Source organism: Echeneis naucrates, chromosome 8 (genome assembly GCF_900963305.1).
Source record: "Echeneis naucrates chromosome 8, fEcheNa1.1, whole genome shotgun sequence".
In the NCBI taxonomy this organism is placed as follows: domain Eukaryota; kingdom Metazoa; phylum Chordata; class Actinopteri; order Carangiformes; family Echeneidae; genus Echeneis; species Echeneis naucrates.
This window is the reverse complement of record NC_042518.1, coordinates 4,056,045-4,080,148: the sequence shown is the minus strand read 5'-3', so window position 1 is coordinate 4,080,148 and position 24,104 is coordinate 4,056,045. Positions and strand designations below refer to the sequence as shown.

General features: G+C 41.7%; 1 protein-coding gene across 8 annotated transcripts; it reads right to left on the bottom strand.

Moving 5' to 3' along the window:
* Nucleotides 1-408: 408 nt before the first annotated feature.
* On the bottom strand, nucleotides 409-24,104 carry dock6 (dedicator of cytokinesis 6). Of its 8 annotated transcripts, none has more exons than XM_029507557.1 (51): nucleotides 23,936-24,104; nucleotides 22,193-22,268; nucleotides 21,778-21,798; nucleotides 21,095-21,273; nucleotides 20,811-20,879; nucleotides 20,364-20,490; nucleotides 19,718-19,930; nucleotides 18,963-19,048; nucleotides 18,806-18,872; nucleotides 18,379-18,528; nucleotides 18,186-18,266; nucleotides 17,808-17,964; nucleotides 17,517-17,668; nucleotides 17,123-17,216; nucleotides 16,827-16,989; nucleotides 13,885-14,002; nucleotides 13,211-13,281; nucleotides 12,973-13,111; nucleotides 12,747-12,848; nucleotides 12,578-12,664; nucleotides 12,133-12,364; nucleotides 11,788-11,952; nucleotides 11,490-11,659; nucleotides 10,718-10,819; nucleotides 10,237-10,323; nucleotides 9,698-9,793; nucleotides 9,466-9,606; nucleotides 9,172-9,285; nucleotides 8,899-9,069; nucleotides 8,627-8,766; nucleotides 8,349-8,518; nucleotides 8,085-8,236; nucleotides 7,588-7,770; nucleotides 7,144-7,325; nucleotides 6,999-7,076; nucleotides 6,720-6,816; nucleotides 6,503-6,637; nucleotides 6,023-6,175; nucleotides 5,749-5,907; nucleotides 5,566-5,666; nucleotides 5,284-5,476; nucleotides 5,026-5,169; nucleotides 4,753-4,884; nucleotides 4,621-4,635; nucleotides 4,100-4,225; nucleotides 3,917-4,006; nucleotides 3,597-3,833; nucleotides 3,362-3,505; nucleotides 3,097-3,203; nucleotides 2,835-2,999; nucleotides 409-1,978 (listed from the first exon to the last, which is right to left on the bottom strand). In XM_029507557.1, the coding sequence occupies exons 1-51, from the start codon at nucleotides 23,983-23,985 to the stop codon at nucleotides 1,933-1,935; spliced, it is 6,429 nt and encodes a 2,142-aa protein (XP_029363417.1). In that variant the 5' UTR covers nucleotides 23,986-24,104; the 3' UTR covers nucleotides 409-1,932. The 8 variants fall into 8 exon arrangements, with proteins under 8 accessions (XP_029363417.1, XP_029363420.1, XP_029363419.1 ...); XM_029507559.1 differs by having other exon boundaries at nucleotides 410-1,978; nucleotides 6,999-7,079; nucleotides 7,174-7,325; XM_029507558.1 differs by having other exon boundaries at nucleotides 413-1,975; nucleotides 2,826-2,999; nucleotides 6,999-7,083; nucleotides 7,199-7,325; nucleotides 23,936-24,103.

The following is a 24,104-nucleotide window of genomic DNA, read 5'->3' as shown; positions in this document are numbered from 1 at the left end:
AGCGCTGAGGTTCTCAGCTTAAATGCCATTCTAATTATTAAAGGGAACAGTAGGAGAACTAATGAGCGAAATCACTTTCACCCGTTCTACCACAGCAGGTAATGCAGAAAATTACACTAATTGGAAACATACCAGTGGACGTGATTAAGGGGCATGATTATAGGCGAGAATAGAAAGAACGTGTCAAACAGGCACAAGGACATTTAAACATTTCTACAAAACCTCCTTGACCTCAAAGCATTTGAGGCTTTTGGAGTCATGTAGCTTTACTGAGACTTGCTCAATCTGAATCTGTTATTTAATTTTATTTTTGCTTTGTTCTATGTGCTTCAACGTACAAAAAGGCTTACAAAACATTTCTACAGCTGGCTCTGCAAAAAAAAAAAAAAAAAAAAAAAAAAAAAAAAAAAATAATAATAAAAAAATAAAATGAAAATAAAAATTCCATGATAGCACACACTGAAAATTACTCTCACCATATTACAATGCAATACTAACCATATAAATTTCCCACTTAAGGAGCTCAGACTAAAGCCATGATGGGAATTTTAAATATTTTCATTAACCTTTTGGTAATAAAATGCATCCCAGTGGTTCAAATTAGCAGTTAGGTTATCCCATCTGTTTACAGTATCTTCTCTTCAGCTCCTTAGCTACAAAAACAAACCCTGAACAGTCATAGGAAGAGAAATTTAATAGAATGCAGTAAAAAAGGCAAATAAATAACAAAATGTTTATCTAATTGGTTAAAAACTATTTCCAGCCTCATAAAATCATACAAGCAAAGATATTTTTGTAGTTACAGTGTTAATGTGCTACAGTAGTGCAATAATAATAGATGCAGTAGTTGTTAAAGGCTACAATGAATATAAAACTTCCACAGCCACGGCGGTAGTTACATATAAGAAATGGAGCGCTTATTAGAAGAGCGTGGAACATATCCAGTTATTAGATTGTAGGCTTCTCCAGGATGAAAGTAAATGTCACAGTTTGAACATATTTGTGTGGGTGAAGGGGACGGCCTGGCTGAGGGCAGTGCTTCTGTGATAAACATCTGATGTGACGGCAGTGCATTACAGGAGAATTTCACAGTTTAAAAAAACACATTTAAACATCCGTTCCTGCCCTTTCTCTCCCCCCCTGCACACAGTAACGTTTTCCTCTGCAGCTATAGCATGTCCCTCCTGCACTCGGTCTTTTGATCCCACCCACTCTCTATAATGAACCCTTATAATGTGAGATGGGCAGATAAATGCAACAACCTGAGGAAGAAGGAATGTCAGTTATTTGGTCTGGTGATAATAAAAGAAAACTCCCTGGGACTATTTAATAACCTCGTCTTGTGTTGGCTTCTTCCAGGCCAAGAGTCTAAGAAAATCTTGAATCAAATAAGGCCACAGCACAAAAGAGACAACCTATACCGTCTTTGAAAGCAAACTCTAGAAGAAAAAGTAAAACAGATATATTCATGAACAAGCAACCAAAATGATTTAGTTACAAAATGTGTTTGGCTCTAGTCTTACAAAAACTGAAGATAAAACTCATTCAGGCTGAGATAGCTTTCTTTGGATTGCCAGTGAAGAGGCTGCTTTTGAAAGCTTGGTTTTAAATGCTGACATGTCAAAGCTTTGCTCCAAATGACAATGTTTACAGTGCAGATAACCTTCCAGCATAAACAGTCGAGGTTCCCTACAACTGAGGTGTGAGAGTGGTGGTGACGGGGGAGATGGGTAAGAAGTGACAAGTGTGTGGGAGGTAGGGGGATTATGGCATGGCTGGGTGGCCGAGGGGGGTGTGGGTCGGTAAAGGCGGATGGTGTGTGTGTGTGTGTGTGTGTGTGTGAGACAGTTGGTCTGCAGTTCAGTCGGGGGAGGGGGAACAGACTGCTAATTTATAAAGCTTGTTGTTCTGTGTTATCCAGTTTTCTGTGGCTCAACAGTCGACTCTGCGGAGACTGGACCTACTGTAGGAGTTCCTGAGGGAGAAAGAAGCAAAACGATAAAGAATCTTTAACTCTGAGAGTTTTTGGTTTATTTCCTGAAAATTAGCACAATAAACTGAAGAGCAGTGAGTCTATCATCAGGTTTTTGTGATGTATGAATTATTTGTTACTTTAAAATTATGTGAACAGAAAATCTGACACAGGGAATGAAGGAGCTACAGTGGTAGCTGTAAATTACTTCTTTTTGTGGTGTTCTCTATGAGCTGACATAATTTTGGATGAGTATCGCCTTTCAAAGGGAAAAAATAAGTAAAACCACCTAATTATTTTGCACAGTTTATTTTTCAGTCAGTTGCTTTTTACCTCAGTTACCCAGCAACCTAGGTCAAGTTTTTTAGGTCAAGATGTGCTTTACTTTCTAATTTGTTTGGAAGGTCAAACTAATTATTTTCCTCAGCATTGAATCGGTGCTGTGGCAGGTGCTGTAAACTGCGGCTCTGTTTTTGATTATGAAGCAGCAGTCCAGAAGACACGTGAAAACACGGAGCTGATGCCGAATTCAGATGAAAACAAAAAACCATCTGGAGATAGTTTCCACAGTCAAACTGGCTGGAATCCTTCAAGAAGTGTATGTATTTTCTTTTATTAATGAATGTAAAAAAAAAAAAGAAGAAAGATGAGAAACATGACATTGCATGATGATAAATTTGAGTGCATCTCTTTTCACCAGTGACCAACCCATAAAGTTTAAATCTACGGCCTGGATTGTCATAAAGTTTGGTTTTATGTTGCTCTTTTGTTGGTTTGATGGGGTTGGAGAAAGCAGCATGAGCTCATTTGGTGTGTCTCAGTGTGTGAGTGTGTGTTTAATGTCTCAAGTTACCGTTGTGTTTGCGTAGTCTGAGCTGGCTGGGTTCTGTATAGCTGGGGGATCTTGCGGTTGATGAGAGGACCCAGAGCGTCTTTCAGCTTGTTGTAGTTCCTCTCCAGCTCTTTGTGGTACTCCTTCTGATCTGGTCCAATCAGGGCTTTATTCTTCCTCAGGGCATCCTCACACCTGCAAGTGGGAGAGTGCAGTGGAGACACAGGGAGTTGGGATTTGTTTTTATTAGTTACATAGCAGTCTGTGTCTGGACTGTGGAGTGTGTCATCACCTCTTAGTGAAGTCTTTAAAGCAGAGACGCAGTTTGTTGTGATGGCGAAACAGCTTTGGGTCATTAGGAATGTCAGAAAGAAAGACCTGTGCCACCTCAAGGGGGCCCTGTAAAGAAGAGAACTTGTTACACATCTGCTAAGGAATGTCAGTCCCTACTTCCAGCACTGACCCGGACTTTCAACTCCTTTCTGATGGGATTAATACTCCTGGAAGATGTGAAAGAAGGGAGTTTATCTTATCTTTCTAAACGTTTAAACAGACACCTGGTTGACAGTGGTGCCCACGCAGCCCTGAAGGACCATCTGCAGCATCTTAGAGTCGGCGGGGTCTTGATTTGTGGCGAAGGCGAGCTCCTGAGTCTTCTTTTGCATGTCCTCAATGGCCACCTCCATGGGGACAAGAATGATCTGGAGAACCACAGACAACACATCGGGAGAAGGTCACGTCTGACACTTTTATGGCAACTGACACAGACCCCCGCCCCAGAAGGATACCCACCTCTTCCTTGTGGATGACGTTGATACGTGTCTTTATGTAAGGGAATGCGTGAGATGTTGTCAAAATGGTTTTGCGCTTGTACTGCTCGCACAGGTCGCCGTGGGCTCGGCCATCCAGGGTGAAGGGAGTGCAGTACATAAAGGTACGCAAGTTATAGTTCTTGTCGAAGTACGTAATCCGTTCCTTTAGTTCGTAGGTATCAAAATGTGGCTCGACGTAGGTGATCTGGAGATACGCCTTAAAAAGATACAAACATGTATCAGTACAACTTTGAAAAAGCATTCCAACATTATGACTTACAGATTTATACATCATGTCACCTTGTTGGCATCCAGCTTGTGTTTGTCCACTGGGTTGGAGTCCTTGATAATTTCAACAACCTCATCCCCAAACCTCTCTGAGTAGAACTCCTGAGCATCAAACAAATTCAACTTTAAACACCTGTTTTCCGTAAATCACTGATGACACCTCTGTTAGTATAACAATGGGTTTATTTAACATACCTCAAGTCTGTGGGAGATCTCTGCTAGTTTGGTGATCGACGGTTCCTTGTAGACAAACTCTTGTTCATCCAGGTCTCCAAACCGACAACCATAGAAACCAACCCGGAAGTAGGTCCCAAACATTCTCTGGAAACTACAGAAGGGATGGGAAGATGCGATTTTTTAAACAGTGCATAAAGCAGACATTCATCTTATGTGTTTATGATGCAACAAAAAATTTACACTTTAAAAGTAATCTTAATCTAACAGATAATAATAAAAATTTTAATGACTTGTTTAGCAGAGAATTTTTTTTTGTAGGAAAAGGGAGAGAAACATATTTAGCATGAAGTGCAGTTTTGCCTCAGCAGAGAGGGAGCAGAAAGTAAGACAAGTTTTGTATCACTCACCAGTAATATTTTGTTTCCACAGCAGGAGGAAACAGGCAGTAGGGAAGAAAAAAAATGTAAATACAAAATAAAACTAATCACTCATTAGTTCTCCCTGAAATGTAATACACAACATGACAAATAAGTTCTTACCTCCCAGCCCGAACTCTGAAAAAGTTGAGAAACAAACAATAAATGAATGATGATAAAGTTCATTTTATTATCAACATTATCAGTCCAGCTGATGGCTGGTGATTTGATTTTAAGATTTAGCTATTAACTCACTTGGTTATAGACTTTGTTGAAGGCATCATGCAGCTTCCCGTGGACGGTAGCCAGCTTTTTGAAGTCTCTGTTGGCTTCATGGATGGGCAGCAGAATCTTGTACACTTCGTTTATGGCCTCATACATGGCAGCCTGGGGTTAGAGCACAATGGAGAGCCAGGTCTACACATATCACTCAATCACATAACACTCCTCCAGCCATGTTAATGCTGTAAACCTGCACTGTGTTAACATGCAGTGCGTTACCGTGTGGTTGGAGAATGTGAGTCGTACCATGTTAAAAGAAGCAGCTGCTTGCTCCAGGAGGCCCACCAGGCCAGACTCGCTGAAGTACTTCCCAGCACAAATCCCCTCCTCCTCTGGTGAGAGGACGTCATCAGACACTGCAGACTCCTCCAATACGTTAGATGAAACATGCTGAGAGAAAAACAAAGGCATTTCCCCTTTTCATCATTTGCAAGCTTCAGTTTGTACTAGTTTTAATCAAGTGCCCACATGTTGATCGTTGAGAATTAAACAGTGTAAACTGACCTGAAATGTGACACATCCGATTGGCAGGTAGCGGCAATCCTCCAGCATGTTGAGGTATTCTGCCACCAGTGCAGCACTGTGGACCAGACAGTGGGCAGCTTCAGCATGGTTCCCTCTCTCAGAGTGTTTCCCTGCCATGTTCTGGAGCCACGTAAGACGCAGGTCTGGTGAGTTCTGGTAGCCCTTTGCAATCCTGAAATGAAAAATAAGAGATTATCTTTTGAGTTTTTTCTGTGACACTTTATTATTATATGGCACTGTCATCCACAGGCATCCCATTACCTGTACATTAAGTCAATGAGCATCTCTGGATCCTGCTGATGCTCTTTCATCTTCACAGTGTCAGTAAGAATCATGTGCAGGTTGAACACCAGATCCTGGACCTACATTTTCAGAAATACATTAGTAAAGTCTGGCAGCTGCACATCAAGATGTGACGTGGACGGTGTGAGGTTTGTTTCGTACTTGCTCTGGGAAGGGAGTGTCACGTAGTTCCAAATCCTCTTCAGCATATGTCAGGATTGTCTTAAGTGACCGTCGAAGATGCTCCTCATTAAAATTCTGCGATGTTCCCACCAGCGAGGACAGAGACATAGTGACCTGCATCTTCACTCGGGCAAAGTTCTGGTCCAAGAAAAGAAATAGAACATCTCGAGTGTTCCTTGTGTCTGCTTATTGCAGCATGACCCCTCGGCTATGCAAGAAACATTTATGTGCAAAAACCAATGTCTAAACTTACGTTTCCAATTTCAAAATTTTGCCTCATAAGAAGGTAAAGTGAGGCGGAGGCGTGACTTCTGACTGAGCCGACACTACTGCTGCAGTGACGAAGGAGACGCAGGCACAGGTCTGCACAAAGCTCAGTGTCCTCTTCGAACAGCATCTCTGGGAACTACACACAAAATCAAGCTCTAACACTTTGAATTCTGCTAATGAAATTACATGAAATTACTTTTGTTATTTGTTTCTATGAAAATAATTATAAAACCCCAAAAGCAAGAGAAACATTGTTTTTGTTTTGTGGAAGTTTGCAGAAAAGTTGTGTGGCAATGTGAGTACATCTAGAGAGAAGAGAGTGCTACTAATGTATCAAGCTGAATTAATATTACAGTTTGTTTTTTTTTTTTAAACAGTGTTACCAAAAAAAACCAAACCAAAACAAAAAAACCCAACAAGCTTTAAAAGAGACACTTGACAGACTAATTCAAACTGCACTTGCCTTGAAAACCAGAGCCCTCTGTGTAGTAAAGCAGTGCTGCAGGAAGAGGGCACTCTGGTTGCCTGCCATGCTGTGAAGAAGCACTCTAAGTACTCCGCCTAAAAGGCTTTCCTTCAGCTCTGATGCAACAACAGTCTGAAAGAGGACAAGGAAGAAATATAAATGGTGTAATATAGCAGAACAATACGGTCAACAATTGGCAATGATCAGCTTTTACCTTGACAATTATCTCCAGTGTGTCTAACACTATCAGAGAGGCTTCAGTAGCAAGGTTTCCATCCACCACTGACTCTTGCTCCACCTCAGCTTTACTTCTGCAATATATAACTTTACAATTAAAATAATATAACACTTATCTTTGATGCAAACATACGTGGATATGTTAAAATCTATTCAAATATATTATTTGTTTACTTTTAATTATTTTTTCCAAACGATCAGGTAAGAAATTTACTGCTTTGGTTGTGATTCAGGTAGCTAAGGTAAATTAACATACTTGTCGACTCTGTCTGCATTTTGCCTCCAGTGAGTGACATTTTTTCTCCACCTAACGTTCTCTTGGCTGCCATAGGGGCTCCTTTCTGCAAGAGTAAACAAATGACAAATTTCCATGATCACAGTCAAACAAACTCCTCAAACACAAACAGCTACTGACACGCATGCACACACACATAACTTTTCTCTCATGTAATGTACCTCTACAGCGACGAACCATCTCTTGGCGAGCCCCAATAGTGCCCAGTATGGCCTCCTCCAGTCGAGCCTTCATGTCCTGAGACTTTTTAAAAGTAAGGCTGTTGATCCTCTCCAGAGTCTTCTTACCCTATGGCACCAAAACATCATAAGAAGAACAAAAACAAATTCAATAACTACCCATAAAAAGCAAAGCATTCAGGAAAGCAGAGGGAAATTGATTGTCTGCTAATCGATGCCAAACTCCCTGGAGAGAAATACCAATATATCTGTAATGACTTACTTCTGCATTGGCACATCCAAATTTAGCTTTTGAATATGGTTTTTGACTCTTGCAGAGTGTATCAGTGAGGAAAGACACTCATAGTAATGGTAGTGCCTGGTTATTGTACCTTGTATTCGAAGCAGGAGACACAGAGATGCAGCAGATCCAGCAGCCGGTTAATTTGCAACACAGACAAATCAGACACCCAGCGCTCCAGGAGAGCTGCATCTGCATTCTTCAGCACCCACAGGAAACACACCAGCAGAGTCCTGCTGCACTCAGCGGACAGGGAGCTGGACTGGCGCCCAGCCTGATGAAGACAAACATACACAACTCCAGTGCCAGTGTTCAAATCTACTTCAGGACAAAATGGCTGTTAAATGAGATTTCTAAAGAAAATGGACAGAGAGCCACCTACAGGCTGAGAGGAGCAGTTGTGTGTCACGGTACAGGAGTGGCATTGAAAAAAAGGAAGTGCTCTTTGAATGAGTGTCTGTGTAGAGTTACAGAAAGGCCAGAGTGGATGTCTGTCAAACTGAGGCAGCAGCCTCCCACACAGACGCCTGTGTCTTGCCAGTTTGTAGGGCCCGGGGGAACAGTCTGACCTCTGCCACTATCACTCACCACTGTGGGTAGCGCAAATGCGTTGGCTTTGGCATGTGGCAGAGGGGAGCCGGCAATCGCCATAGCAACAGACTGACTGATGGTGTTGCTACCGTCTGGGTCAGCATCGTCAGTGTGGGCTGAGGCATGGCGGACCCGCGCAGGAGAAGAGTCTACGAAGGAATAAGAAAAGTGCTTTCAGGTGCAATAATACTGGAAATAAAAGCCAAGGATCTTGCGGAGGTGGATAACAGTGTTAATGCACTCAATATCTTTTATTCTGACCAGAAAAGTCGTGGAGCTGATGTAATGTCTCCATGACGATGGGGATGAGGGGCAGGTAGAGCTGAGCAACGTGGGCTCTGACCTGAGGGTCACTGTAGCGGGGATCTGCATCATGGCTGCAGAGCAGGGAGTGAACAGCACTAATGGCTTTTTTATGGAGGAAAAAAAACCTGTGGGAAAAAAATGTTTCTCAGTGTCTTAAAACTGTGAACTTGTAGTATATGCATTTAGACAGCATATGCTATACATAGTACTATATGCAACTAATTACAACCAACCCTTCTCCATCAGGATCAAGAATGAGCGAGAGCTCGGTAAGCAGCAGACCAGACAGGAAGTGCTGCTGGCGAAAAGGGACAGAGAGCTCAAACATCGTGGCCACGCCTTGGTCTTGCACCATGCTGGAAAATGCTGAACCCTACAGATAGGGAGCAGAGGGATAAAAGAATGGAAGGGCATTAAAAACAGATTTTAATAAAATCCCTGTATTCCAATGTTGTACTTTATCTGATGAGCTTCCCTAAAATAACCAAAGGCAACAGGAACAGACCTGTGAGGTGGTGGAGGAAGTTGAGGGGGAAGGGGAGGCTGGAGGGCTAAGAGTTGAGCACGGCAGGTTGAGGATGACATAGTGCTCGTGGCTGCAGACAATGCGAGTGAAGTCCATTCTCAGTGCATTCAGAGAGCTGGGGTTCTGTGCTGCATACAGCTTGCTGGCAATCTGTTAAGCATGCATGTTTGTTTGACACTGAAAAATCTCTTCAAATGTGCATGAGAGCACTGGGATTTAAAGTGTACTACAAGGGAAGGGGGTAAAAGACACCTGTTTGTAGTAGGACCGGATGAGGTTGAACACAAAACCCCGATCCATAAGAGACAGCAGGTCATTCAGGAAGAAGGCCAGACTGGTGTTTAATCTCTCCACAAGCTCCACATCCTGAGAGACAAGAGGAAATTGTCATGTCAAAGAAATGGATGGCTATTATTAGACATAAAGAAAAAAATATATAATACCGTAGATGATATTATTCCAACTGCATACTAGGAAATATGGGAACTTTGTATTTAACTACAAACTAAAACTGCTTATATAAGTCAACACTCAGCTTATCGGTACCTTGTGGTATCGGCTGGCAATGTCTGCACTGATGGCACACACAAGTGCAGCAATGTCATCCACAAAGCGATCTGGGAAGCGCTGACGCCTGGGAGAGTCTAATTTTGAAGTCAGGAATAAGTGATGGGCCATGCTCTTTGTCTGAAGGAGAGGGAAAATAAGAAAAGTTGTTTAATGAAAATAGAAAAATAGGTAGTGAAATCTATGTTCATTTTTTCAAAAGCATACTGACCATGAGCTGGAAGAAAAACCAGGCCTGCTGCAGCGCTGCTTCCCTCACTGTGCTGGTGCTGACCACCCACTGTAGTGCCAGCTCCTCATGGAGTAGCTAAGCATGAACCAACAAGGACCAGGTTTCACTTACACGAGGAAACAACGTCAAAAACTAGATGAGTTGTTAAGATTAAAACTATGGGCCTTTGTTGCCAAAAGGAGCAAGGTGTTAACAGTAACTTTGGTTTGTTAAAAAGATTTTTTCCATTGTTTGATATTGAGGTCCTAGATAGAACCTAAAATAAAATATAATTTTAATTCAAATAAGGATAATAAAAAATTTTTACATATTAATCCCTTTCTGTATTAAATATTAATTTCTGAGATATTTTATCAAACTAATGTTAGCATATATCGCGATCCACATGAAAACACAATAGTGAATGCTGATTAGTGTTAAAGATAATGACAGTTGATGAATGTTAGGAAATGGAAATGTTTCAGTCTGATATGGTGACTGCCAGTTTTACAGTTTGTTACATTAGATGCCAGTTTTACCTTCTTGATAGTCTGCCTTGTGGGAACTGAAAACAAGGCCACGCTGTCCAGAAAGGCAGACATGCGATTGCAGCTGCGGTCGTTTGCCTGACATAGAGTGATGGTGAAGTGAACACAGAGATGAGGACAAAGTGATGCGAAAATGAATGAATGGAAATGGGTGGGTGACCAGAGAACTCTATGAACTCTGATGAGCGCAAAACTGGTAAGAAATTTGACGAGCCCCAGGCAGAGTGTGTGTCATTAAGACAAAGACTGAAATGGTCTGTTAAGCGGCGACGAGAAGATGAATTGTAAATGACGGACAGCGTGTCAGTGCGGTTGAAAAGGTAAAGCAGGCTCGACATGGTTAGCAGAGTGAGCATATACATATAACTCCTGAGAGCTGATGAAGGAGCTGAAGCCTGAGAGCGGATCAGAAAAGGTTGTAGATGGAGGTGGAGGTGAGGAGGGGGAGGAGGAAGGAGGAAGGATTTGGCACCTGCTTGAGCTCACAGCTGGAGTTGGGGTTCCGACGTAGTACAGATCTTGAGCCCCCAGGGGCATAAGCAGAGTTTACCCAGGAGTGGGAGCGGTCAATGCCCTTCCATAAGCCACCGGAGGCACACACACATAAAACAAACACACAAAAGACACACATACAGCAGCAAGAGGCATGGGCAAAGTGAGTAGAAGGAGGATAATTACCACAAAGGATTACCACTAAGAATTTCTTTTTTGAAGAAGAAGAAGAAGCAAAAAAATAGGGGAGGCAAAAAGTGAATCAAAGCAGGAGTGAGGAAAACAAAATGAGGGCTGCAGGTAGTGAATCATAAGAGACAGCAGCACAAAGCATAATTGCATTTTTGACTGACGGCATCATTAACTGTTGGCACAGAGCTCTTATTCAACCTTAGTCAAACTGGGGGAACCATGAAAACACCAAAACACAAACATCTGTACTGCTGTTTCTTGTTTATGTGCTAGGGTGGCAAATTAGTCACAATCCACATTAAAAACATTGCCGTTACTCATCACTTAACTACAAGACCTTTTTTGAATGCCAGGCAAAATGAAATGAAATTGTAAATCCACTGACACAGATTTATCAAAAAATTTAAAGACAGTGAGCAAGAAATGTTTTAGCGGGGAGCATGACCTTCAAAAGGTCTTAAAGACTTCGCCAGAACTCATATACTACACACAAACTACAGGAACAATTGTATAGCAATAACAAATACAACAAATTTTCAAAGAAAAGAAGCACAACTCACCTTGCTTCCTATGATCCTTTGTACCTCCTCATCAGGAGAAACTGGCGTACTGGCCAGGTCAGGATTGGAGTTGCTGATGCTCTTGGAACGGGACAGGTGCAGGCTACTTGGGCGGGCTGTTGCTCTGGATAAGGTGGCGTACTGCATTGGCATCTCGTATGACTTTGTGCCTACTCCTTGTGAAATCAAAAGGTGAGGAAATGTTAGCAAATTAAGAGATGAGACTCAAATGGTGCCAAACGAAAGCATCTCCTTCTGGTAATCGGTACATGTGACAGATTTTAGTCAGGTTACTCACCTGATGGGGGTATTGTAGGTTCTGCGGTGGGCAGTCGGAAGCAGTAGTGAATGTAGGACACCAATAGGTTGTTGCGGCCATGCTGATCAAGGTTTCCCTCCAGATTCTTGTGCATCTGGTTAACCAACAATGCCATAGCTTCGAAGGCAACACGGCCCAGGTTTACTGCACATTAAGCATGAGCCGCAAATTAAACAATATAAAACTCTGAACTGATTCATGGGGGAAATTATTTATGTCTCAGAATGTTACTGTACTGATTCTCCAAACCAAAAACATTCAAACAATTAGCACTTCAAGTATTCAGAAGCAGAATGAATGTAAAATGTCTTTTTCTGCACTCACCAATTTGAGCAGCGATGACAGGGGGGTAGACGATTAGCTGAATAAGCTTGTTGAGCAGCTGGTGCAAAAACCTGACACAGGTATCCAGCAGAGCCCCTCTCAGTGCAGCCATACTGGCCTTCAGCTCCCCTTCCATGTTTGCCTCAGTTATGATGACATCCTTCAGGCGGAAAGGAAAGGAGTACTCCTCCAGGACATACACTAGAGTGAAGAACTTATCCAGGTGGGGGTCCTTGAAGTAAAACCACAATGAATACTTTGCCCCAACTGAACGCAGTGAACTTGGTATTAGTGTTTTTATATTCCTGAAGACTTTTAAGATGTGATGTAGAAATCATATATAAATGCATGTGTATATAAATAGAGAAAACTCTCTTCTAGTAACTCTATCCTCATTCCACTGGTATTCAGTATAAAAAAAAACAAAAAACAAACAGATATGTACCTGAGTGTGAACTGAAGAAGCCGCTGTCACTTCCACGTTGAACACTCCTTTGTGATTATCCACCCACTTCATGCCTGGGAGCTGAACCTGCCACAGAATGTCATCCAACTCATTTAACACTGACAAAGGACCAAGTGATATTCACATAATCTCTTTTAAACACACTCACATCAGGGGTAAGTACAGAGTAGCTAGGTGGAGGCTTTTCCACTGAGACAGGGAGACTGAAGGAGCCAGTGCGTAGTCGGCCATGCTGCATCAGAGGGATCCACTGTGGGCAGAGAGAGAGAGAGACACAATCTCTTACTGATGGCAAGACAACAGAAGCAGCTTTGAAGTAAAAGTGTGTGTGGGAGGTTGTGTTAAATGTGGGCCAAGTGAAGGAGTGTGCTCACAGTGTAGCCCACAGGGGTCTCCAGAGGAGTGTTCTGTTTGGGCTGGCAGCTGATATGGTAGAAAGTAAACAGCAGGTGGTGGTTGTCTGTCAGATTGGCAGGGATTTTCATCTTCATCTCTTCATAGAACTCAGGAGACCTTTGAAGCAAAAGTGCAATGCAACATTTAGAGAAAACAAGACAAAAGATGATAATGTTGGAAAGACACTAGTGGAGTCAACTGGTTACTGAATCTTACTTATTGTGGTAGATGACAGGGGTGTAGGCCTCCTTCATGAACTCAGCACAGCTTGACTTTCCAAAGATGACCTGGTCAAAATGACACAACAAACACTGACTTCATGTCTAATAGTTGGCTCCTTTTAGGCACAATCCCATTACTGCATTAAAGAGTTTACTAGAGTACTATTAAATTTTGTGAAAAATCTCCAAAGAGTATCTGACCTTAAAAGGTTACAATACATTATGTAATTCTTATCACATAAAAAAATGAAAATAAATAGATAAAATACTCTAGAAGACTCCATAATTTCCACAAAGAAATTGCAACAGTTTACCTGAGCCAGTGATTTTAAAGCAGAACTCTGGCAGTCAAGTATATTTAGCTAGATTTTGGTGTTCTGAGTTTGTTAAGCATGCAGATGATGACATGATATGAAATGGCTCATATTAGAGGAGAAGTTTGAAAACTTTATGTCATTAGTCCTGCTTCAGCTTGTCAACCCTGGAATCCATTGTAACTGATATGAATTTAATCTGACCACAGCCTCATTATCTGTAGCTCACCAAACGTAACCAGATTTGGTAATGCTGTTGCTCATAACGCATGCCGCTTTGAAGAGGTTTGCTTTTCAAGGAGGGCAACATACAGTATTTCACAGCCTCAAGCTGATCTTTGTGACTATGACTCACCGGCAAAGCTTGACTGGGGTCCTCTCCTGCCATGAATTGAACCTTTACTGCGATGTTTCTCACTGAGCCCTGACGACTGCTGAAGTTCAGAGATTGTGGGTAAACGTACAGCAGATTCCTGAAAGACAAAAGGATGCAAGGGGCATATTAATGTCACATTCAAAGGGCTTTTACTTTCATACTCCACATGAGCCTTTGTACTTCATGATGCATTTATAAAGTATCCCTTTTTCTAAAATAGCTTCATGTTTGTAGCAGCCTTCACCAGTCACTTGCTGACCAATGCTGTGCTGATGAGATATTTTAAACTGTACCATAGTAAAGTAAAGTAGAGGCCATGAAGGGGGTGGGGGGGTTAAAGGAGCACTGCTTGGTTAATGATTTCATCTTTGGTCTCAACATGGTATGCTTTCAACAATTTTAAACATCAGGCTGCATTAGATATTCCTAAAAAAAAACCGCATAAACTCAGAATATTCGTATTGTGAGGAAAAGACAGACATTGAGCTTTGTGTGAGCATGTGCGAAAAATGTGACCCAGTGGTGGATTTGTTTGATGAAAGTCATGTAAATTCCTCTCCAAATCAAACATCAGTGGTAATGTTTGTTTATATTTTGAAATAGTTGATTTTATCCACTTACGAAGATGATCGCATGACTCTGAAATAACATTAAATAACATAACTTACATTCACGTTGTTGCGATAGTGAACCACTGGAAAATATATCTGTATGAAAGACGAGTGCTGCACAAACAGCTATGTATGTCACATGTGTTTGTGGCCTGTGTGATAAAATGTCATTTAAGGTTAAACCTCAAGGCAAGGCCACTGAGATCAGAAAGAAGACCTACAATCGAACCACTTCTGAGCTAATGTTTTACCTGGTAGTGCATTTACACATCCAATATAAGGCAGAGCGACCACCCTACAAATTCATTATCCTGCTGGCATTTTGATCATGCTCATTTCTGCAGAGTTACAGTTACGAGAGACGAATATTATTTTTACAGCTTAAGATTTTGAAGCAAACAATTCAATCCAAGGTGCTGAATTGCAGGAAAAGCTATTCATTACAACTGAGAGAGACACATGACAAGTCTGCAGTCAGTTTGTCAGCAGCAGGTATTATCAAGATGATCTGGGGTCTGTGCTTGCTTTGTTTGGCTGGGAGTTTAAGAGCAGCCCAGGCAGCTCCACTCACCAAGACCAGCAAGACAGAAGACAAGGCTGCACCACAGGAGGAAGTCAACGTGCTCATGTTTGGTGTCATACAGTTCAGTGAATCCCTTAACTATGCCTTTGAGACCACGGAGGCAAAGATAGCGAAAATCAGCCAGACACTGAGGAGGCACGAAGGGACTCTCCAAAAGCTGGGAGAGAAGACTGAGCAGGCAGCAGAATTGGAGAAACAGATAAAGGAAGTGATACAGTTGCTGGAGGTACGAAAACAGAAAAACATGTACACAGTTTATTTCCCGTTTGATGTTGCTTGCTTGTGTTGTTAGAAAAGAGAGAACAAGGAGAGTTTAAGTCACAACATGCAGAAGCAGAGAAACAGAGGCACTTTATCAGATTAAAGAGTTGTGTTTACTTGAATGTACAGCCGAACAGCCATAACAAAGTAGGTCTGATTTTAAAAGCTAGTTAACAACATATACCATCTCACTGCAACTGTTCTGTGCTTTGGAAGCTCTTTCTTCTTCCTTTGCTAAGGCCCAATGTCATTATATGAACCTTTAATTCATTTTCCTGATGTATATGGATAAATCAAACTCTTATCTGATATAAAAATGAGAGAGCGAGCCATTAGAGAGCTGCATGTTAAACTGTGTGGCAGGCATCTGCCAGCTGCCCAGGGATCATTGGTGGGGGCAAGAGGATAATCTGGACAGATGCTCTTGTGACAGAACCAGATGGCTAAGCAACAAGCTCAGACCATGAAGACTAAGGACTTGCTGGCTGGTTTGGAGCAGGAAAAGTTTGAGCTGAAAACAAAACTGAGATGGTTGGAGATGTTCATCGACAGCTCCGCACCCACCAGCATCAAAGAGCTGCAGGTAACAGAGAGCTGAAGTCCTCTTTGCAGTTGTAACTTAAAATACTTAATTTTACTTAAATACTATTTATAACTTAAAATAGCCCTGAGCTTTAACTCTCTGTCCCACCAGGCTGACAGCAGTCACTTACCATAATTTTTTCCCTGATACCAGGAAAAAGCAGAGAAGCACTCCATGGTCTTGAAAGCTTTAGAGCATTTGACCCAGTTTCAAAGAGAGAACATTGAAAGTCAGAACAAACAGCTCTCCAAGCTGCAGAGGATGGTGAGTTGCTTTGAAATGTCCATTTGTTTGTTTCGGACATTTGATGTTTTTGTTCCGTTCAATTTACCATTTCATTTCCTTCCTCCAGAGTGAAGCTATGACATAGTTGTTTTAAGATTGACCACCAACGTCTCCAAGTCTACAAAGTTGGAATAAGATCGGACCACCCAGATCTCAAATCTGAAACATCACTGCACTCCTTCACAGGCCTGCTCTGTATACTACAGATCTGTATGGCCAGAAAAACTTTGTTGTTGGCACCCTCTAGCTTAAAATAATGTTGTAATTGAGCACTCACTGCAGAATTGTTGTATTTTATATGCATGTATGTACGAATAACTTTTTCTGGAGTTTGATGTAGTTTATTTTTAAAATAGCTATTCAAATAAAGTTTTTAAATTATTAGATGATTTTGTTTCAACAAAAAGTATTTGGGATTAGTTTTAAACACAGTGAAAGAATAGAAGACTTATTTTTGCATTTATAAATTTAATACAGCAAAATAAAATTGAAATGTGTTCAGAACCTGCTTCCCTCTTTCCCTAAGAAAGACAGTAGCAGGATAAACCAACACAATGGAATGTGGGAGGGGTGGGGTCTTGTAAAAGTGAATCCAAACCTGTAGGTGGTGTGTGGAGTGTATACACAGCGAGCAGGGAACTCCTGCACCTCTTTGGTTGGGCGAACACGCAGGTCAGGGTACGGCTTTATATGAAGAAGCTCTGGTGACAAACAGTAATGAGGCAAGTCCGGAGCTGGAGAGATGTCAATCTTCAAATGAGCTGTGGGACAAAATCATTAATGCATACAGAGCAAGTAGCTGACACAAAGGATTACAACTAATCCACACATATCTGTACATTAATTTATATTTACAGATACAGCAAATACTTGATTTGTGCACAACACGCTCACCTGTGACAGGTCTCAGTCTCCTCAGAACAGATGATGGTCTGCGCATATCTGCCAGGAACTTGTAGAGATCTTCATCACTTAGTCTGTCCCCCTCCTTTATACACACAAGCAGGAGAGCACAGTTTGTGTTGGGTTAACAAATAGCCAACAGAATCCTTCTAAATAAAGTTTCTACTACTTAAGTCCAAAGTAATGACAGACATGACTGTTCTTGGTTTGGCAAAAACTGTAGATTTTTTTCACACTAAAAGATGATACTTCCATCTATACACAGATGAGATTGGCAGTTTTATTTCTAAGTCTATAAGTTGCGTGCAATGCTAGACCGTATGTACAACACTCTAAATGGAGGAGCAGGACAAATGTTCCAATGCACACACAGACGAGGTATGACCTGTTTGAAGAAGTTGGTGACGGTAAGTGTTGCAGGTCGGAAAGTGGCAAAGTTACACATGTCATCCCCGACACTCATCCGTTCGAATGCCTTCTTCTTTCTCTCATTCCATGTTCCGTGACTTTTTCGCTCTGGAATGAGGACAAATTCTACTGATTCAGAGAAACATCCTCATGGTGCGTCTTTAGAAATGCTTTTTTGACACAAAAAATCTATCTTGTCATATTCAATTATTGAATGGTTGTGAGGGGCATTTTCTGACAGTGTTAATGTGTTAGGAGTCAGTCGTACCAGAGTCTGAGTCCGGGTCTGATCGATCCAGACCTCCTACACTGCTGACGATGTTGATAAGGTGAATGGCCGTCCAAGCAAAAGGCATGCGAAACTGACCCAGACGACTGCATGCCTGTTCTGCCTGCAGACGAACCTTCTCCAGCTTCTCTTTATGCTGGATTGGACAAAAATAGATCAGTGATACATGATAAGAAGAAATCTAAACATGTAGATAAGCTTAAAATATTAATAGCTAGCAGATGTGAAAAAGGGTAAACATTGCATCTACCAGACAGAATTGTGAAATGTTTGTGACAAGACTGTAAGAGTCCCATGCTAAGCTGGCTGACAGCCCTGAGCATTGCAACAGTTTACAACAAAGTTTGGCTACATTACCTTGGAAGAATCTGATTCTTTCATAACCATGTATGGTTCACAGCAGTCACCGATGTCACCTTGTTGAAGGACTTTCTCAAGCTGAAGTACAGAATGCACAATTGATTGTCATCACATTTAAACACAATAGGTATTACACAATATCTGGACACTGCCCAAATTGAAATGCTGAATAAAACAGGTTTCTCTGTACCTTGATGACCAAGAAGATATCGGCGGAAGGGTAGGTAATTGAGAAAATGGCAGAGCGGGCCAGTGTGGAAATGGCTATGTGAGGTGTGTGGGGTTTAAGAAGTCCTTTCATCTGATCCGAGTTCAGGTCAAAGTAGAAGTTTTCAGAGATCTGTTGGAGGAAAGATTGAGATAAGTGGGAAGCAGCAGAGGGAGGGAAAGGAAAGATGATAATGGAAATGCACGTCAAGGGATTTTAATTCAGTTATGACTGAGTGATCTAAACTGCAAGACCACTTAGACCTTTTTGAGACTAAGGAAATTCAATTAGTCAAGCATGAGCTCAGCATTACGTAATTGTTTTTATGGAGTAAAAGTCATTGGAAGAATACTCATTGTACCCATTAGAAAAATCGGATTTATTGTAACACAAACATAGAATAAAATACCTTTTTCTTTTCCTTGATATCATAGAGGGCAAGTGTTCCAAAGATTGGCTCAATTTCTATTTCAAACCTATGTAAATACAAAATATAGAGTGGTTATGAAACATGGAAAGCATCAAGGGTATTTATAATAATGACAATAAAGACACCTAAAACTCACTTCAGAGACAGACATTTAACCATGATCCTCTGGCCACAGTGTTCTTTGGGCACTTCAGGAGCAGAGCATCTCTCTACTGCTTCATCCTGCCACACAGACAACATAGCCATGAACAACATACACTTGCCCACACACTCACAAGCAAAACATTTACACAGATGTCATGGCAACATAGCAGTGGAGAAAGTGATGGTGTGTACATAGATATAAAAAAAAGGGATAAAAGGAGATCACATGGGAAAGAAAAGCAAACAGTTCTGTAGAAGTGGCTGGGTTTCCACACACCAAGCACAATGACTTTATGGGAACATTCAATAATGTTGAAATGGCAGCTGCATCTACTTAAATCTGCACTGGAGCACACCACTGGTTGCAGTGTTAAGCTGTGATTAAGTTGAATTTGATTTGAGAGGATCTGAAAAATATTTTTTGTGGCTGGCATTGACCTTTCTTTAGGTCACCCTTTTTTGTAATGGCTACTTAACTTCATTTCCACACACTTCTAAATGCATCACGGTGTGTGTATCAGACAGCTTCCCTAACTAAAACATACGTGCCTCTTGATATCTATTGTCGAGGGAAATTATATTACAGGATTCAGCTAATTTTCTCATGTGTAACACTTACAACTGTATAATTTAATACTTGATTTAATGATCAAGAAGCACAACATCACAATAACTTATTTTATAAACACACAGGATTATAATACACCCTGCTCCACAACAGAGAGAGATAAGAGGTTTGTCACTAACCTCATCAGGGGGAGGGTACAGGCCCATCAGGTCACTGTGGCGCCCTTGGAGGCGTGCCTCCGTATTGCGGTGGTCCATGTCCTCTGCAGCTGTACGTTCCAGCACAGACGGCAGAAGAGCGTCTGGAGAGGAGTTCTTCAGGTCAAAGATGCTGGAGGCCCAGCTGCCCCGAGGGGTCTCATCAAGGCTAACTGAGCGCCGTTTTGAGTCATCCTGGAGCACATGAGCGTGAGACAAAAGAGTGAGGTAATTCCTTTTTTTGAAAGACGAGGAGAACAAAATGCTATACTGCAGAACCCATTACCATATCACCATTACACTTTTATTGTGATTCATATGGAGAATGTGTAATGGATAATGAATGTATATCCATTTATCCATTACTCATTCGCCATATGATCAACTCACTGAGCAGAATATATTCATAATATACCACATAACTCATAGGCGCCTCATTAGCTGGCCATTCTCTCCATCTCTTTGTCCGGGTAATAAATGATGGGATTTTCAAATGCTTCATAAAGTTTTTAAGCATCTACTCCTGTCAACAGTGTATGTACAAGAGAGCTGTAAGATTTGTTTAATGACGCTAAAACAACCTAAACTGCCTCAAAGATATTGAGTCTTAACTATCACCATTAGCTACCTGGTCATCCTGACGCTCAGCAACAGCAGCCTCATCCAGTTCAAAGGTCTGTTTGACCAGCCCTCGCTGCCTTTCCCTCTGTCGCTCAGAGTTGAGAGGGGTGTACGTGGTGCTGTAGCGCTGGTACCTACATGAAAAAAACAAAGGCAAAAAAGTTCTCTCTGTAACAACGGAGCTGCCAATCAACTTAAGTATCAACAGAGACTTATCTTCCATCACAAGGCCAACAGACAGAGAGGGGCAACCACTCACACTCAGACCTACAGACAATTTAGAGTCGCCAATCAAGCACAGGGAGAACATGCAAACTCTGCACAGAAAGGCTTCAAGCCTGGGGACCAAACCTGAGACCTTCTTGTTGACAACAAGTGCTGACAGTGCTGACAACAGATGAAAAAAATAAAAAACTGGGTTAATTCCACTGGTACTAAAGCTGACGCCGCTTACTTTCTTTGAATGACGAGCCAGTCATCTGTGTAGACTGCCAAGGCATCTCTCACTCTGGGATCCAATGAGCTACATAAAAAAACAAATTAATAATTGAGCAAAACGTTATTTTAATATTTATGTTCACTCAGTGTCACAGAGAGGAAGGCTGTGTTGCTGTCCGTGGGGATGTTTGTCCTCCATTACAGTCGTATTAATCCTCTGTCTGTGTGGCAGTGCAGAACACAAAGGGATGTGTATATTACACTTTAAGGGTTATGCTGGCCATTAGCAGCTGGACTTACTCCTCCTCCTCCGGCAGTGGAGGCTCCAGTGTTGTGCACTCTTTTTCCATTGGGAGGAGCTCAAGGTCATCCTGGGGGAACTCCATTAGTTGTCTAAGGGGACCAAGCTCCACTGCAGGCGCATGACTGCTAACGTACTCCTCATAGTCCACCGGCTCAACCACCTCTGTCAGGGGCAACTGCCAATCAACATTAAAGATTGGCATCAAAGTCACATTGACATACTACAGGACTCCAGATGGAAATTAGCTTTTGCTAAATCTGACTAACACATTTTTCATTTGATTAATTGATAATTAATGTTCACATTATCCCTATAAACTCCATAAAATTAATAAGCAAAATCACATTTTAAATGTACTCATTTGGCAGATGCTTTTATTATAAATGACATCAGATCCTAATGTGTGTGTGTGTGTGTGTGTAAATATATATATATATATATATATATATATATATATATGCACAAATGTGCACATTCACAAGCTGCTTAAGATTAATGCTGTGTTGGGCTACTAAAATTTCATTTTCACTTTTCAGTTCTTCAAAGTACACCACCTACTTTTCTTTGTTTGAGTTACAGCCAAAGCAGAGTCTGCCACAGCCACTACTTCATAGTTTAATAAATGACCTCATCAGTAGTAATGTAAAGCCTGTTTTTCACCTTTATCAAACACATCTACAGTATTATGGCTAGAAAGACTCTATTCCACAGCATTTCCCTGGTTACTTCGGGGTCCACAGAGTATTTGGAAATATCTGCTTGACTAATTAAGAACTCACTCGTCATCATTATGGTGTGACAGAGTTTCAAAAACACAACAATTTATACAGAGGCTCCTCATTCTATTATGATTAAACATCTGTGCAGGAACCTAGTGTTGCTCTCAAGCAACACAGGGGAATGAGAGCAGGTATATCATGTTTCAAACGTAATTCCTTTCTTGCCAGCTGTCAACACTAATGAAAACTGCACTCACCTACGTTACTTGTATCCAAACCTCTTTCACACAGTTACACCCAACAACGTCTGACCTTATTAACGGGGACTTCAAACTCCAGCAGGTTAAACACAGCATGACTCACAGGGTGGTGTGCACCTCCTCGTTTTTTTGATAGCTGGGGTGAACCATAGTCTCGTGACACCTGTTTTCTGACTTCTGCAGCAACAGTCCTAAAAAGAGAGAGAGAGATACAGGATTTGGTTAGATAATCAAACAGATTATAAAAGCAAAAAAGTGGCAGCAGAAAATAAGGTGAAGATGGGGGAGGTTAAAGATGAACTAAATCTAAAATATCTTATTTCAAGCACAATGTTCATCTGCATGGGCATGGCATAGGTTTCAAAGAGATGCCTATGTAATCTATAGTCACTTTCAGCTTCTGATGCTGGTGGCAATGCTGAAGGCCAACAGCTGCTCTGAATAGGGACTTCAGCAGATCCCACAGAGAGGTGGCAAGCTTGCTCCAGGGAGCAGGCAGGCACAGAGCCAGAGCTCTGTTCATGGCCTTTATGGAGTAACGGCAAATGGAAGGCTTAAAGAGAGACAATGAAGGGGAAAAAAACAATCCTCTAACAGAAACAGAAAGCAGCTGCTCCACAAGAGCCACAAAATGTCTGTTTCTCTCATATACACAGCTGCAGAAGATTTAACATTTCCCAAACAATTGTCCCAATGATTACAGAGCTAAGGTTCATGCCTTCACTGCATCAACACAGAGGGGCTGTGGCACAGAAAAGACCTATGCCCCCATAGCTACGCTTTAAAATTCCTGATGATCACCCAGCTTTCTCTGGAAGCAACACCATATCCTTAGACAATGTGGAAACCGTTTCTGCTAATATATACACCTCTATTTCTAACAGGAAAAAGGAAAGCTATCGACTGCAATAGCTAAAACACCCCATCCCACCCCTTCCTGCATCCGGCACTAAACAATGGCCTGGGTCCCACTAAGGAGAGGAAAGACAGGACTTGGGGACTGCAGTAGGAGCCTGTCAAACATTAAAGGTGCTCAACAAAGGGGGGTGTTGATCCAAAACACACAAATTTGAGTCATGCTTGAAGCAAAGATTTCACTTAGGTGGAAAAAATCTAGCGGGTCTGTGATAAGAATCTGTGATCCTGTTTGTTTTCCCTCACAAGCCTCTGGAGTGGCGAGGCTAAACTGTTTCTTGTCAGTCAAATTAACTGTAAAGATGAGAGTGATTCTGTGCAATGCCATATCCCTAAGAGAAAAAGTAAAACAACAACAAAAAAAGGTTTTGGGGGGGGGGAATAAATCTAATCAAGATCCAAAATGCAGCAAATTTTGAGGGATTTCTCGTGCAACTTGTGTGCACAGCTTGAGCTGCAGGATAAACGTCCAGTCCATGCAGCTTGTCTTGGAGAAGGGGAACCAGTTTAATAACATGTGGGAACAGGTTGATACGTTAATACTGGGAGGCATTCACACAACACATCCCGATGCACTGTCACTTCGATGTGTTTAAAGACATCAGTACGTTTTAATGCTCCAAATGACACAACTCAGCCTGTCAACAGATTAGCCTTCAGCTCCGCAGCGTTGTAACGCTCCTACGATGCTACAACAATGTAAACAGCTCAGCCATTAAAAGTGGGAAATAACGCGAACCGACGCGGTAAACTTCAGTTTAATTCCCAACGCGGAGCAGTGGGATTGATAGAAACCGGTTTACGGGTTTAAAAAAAATAAATTAAACAAATAAAAAAACAAAAAACAAATAAAAGACTAGCATAAGGGCTATATGTGCACGGTGTGTCCAGCAGGTCACTTAAACGCACGCTGTTAACACAACAACTGGAGTTTCGGCCTCACCGGTTGATTTTGTGGGCGAACGCCCTCCTCTCGCTGGCCGTAGATGTCATTTTTCTGTCCCCATGTAAAGAAACTCCTCGAAGTCACAACTGAAAGTCCGTCCGGGTCCGGCTGTGTGCCGTCTTCTGTGTGTGTGGGGAGGGGTGGTGGTGAGGAGGTGGAGGAGGAG

Coding starts and splice junctions, on each gene's coding strand:
- dock6 (XM_029507557.1), bottom strand. CDS start 23,985: ATGACATCTACGGCCAGCGAGAGGAGGGCGTTCGCCCACAAAATCAAC. Junction 22,269..23,935: donor TTCGCCCACAAAATCAACCG/GTGAGGCCGAAA, acceptor CTCTCTTTTTAG/GACTGTTGCTGCAGAAGTCA. Junction 9,286..9,465: donor TTGCCAGCCGATACCACAAG/GTACCGATAAGC, acceptor CTTGTCTCTCAG/GATGTGGAGCTTGTGGAGAG.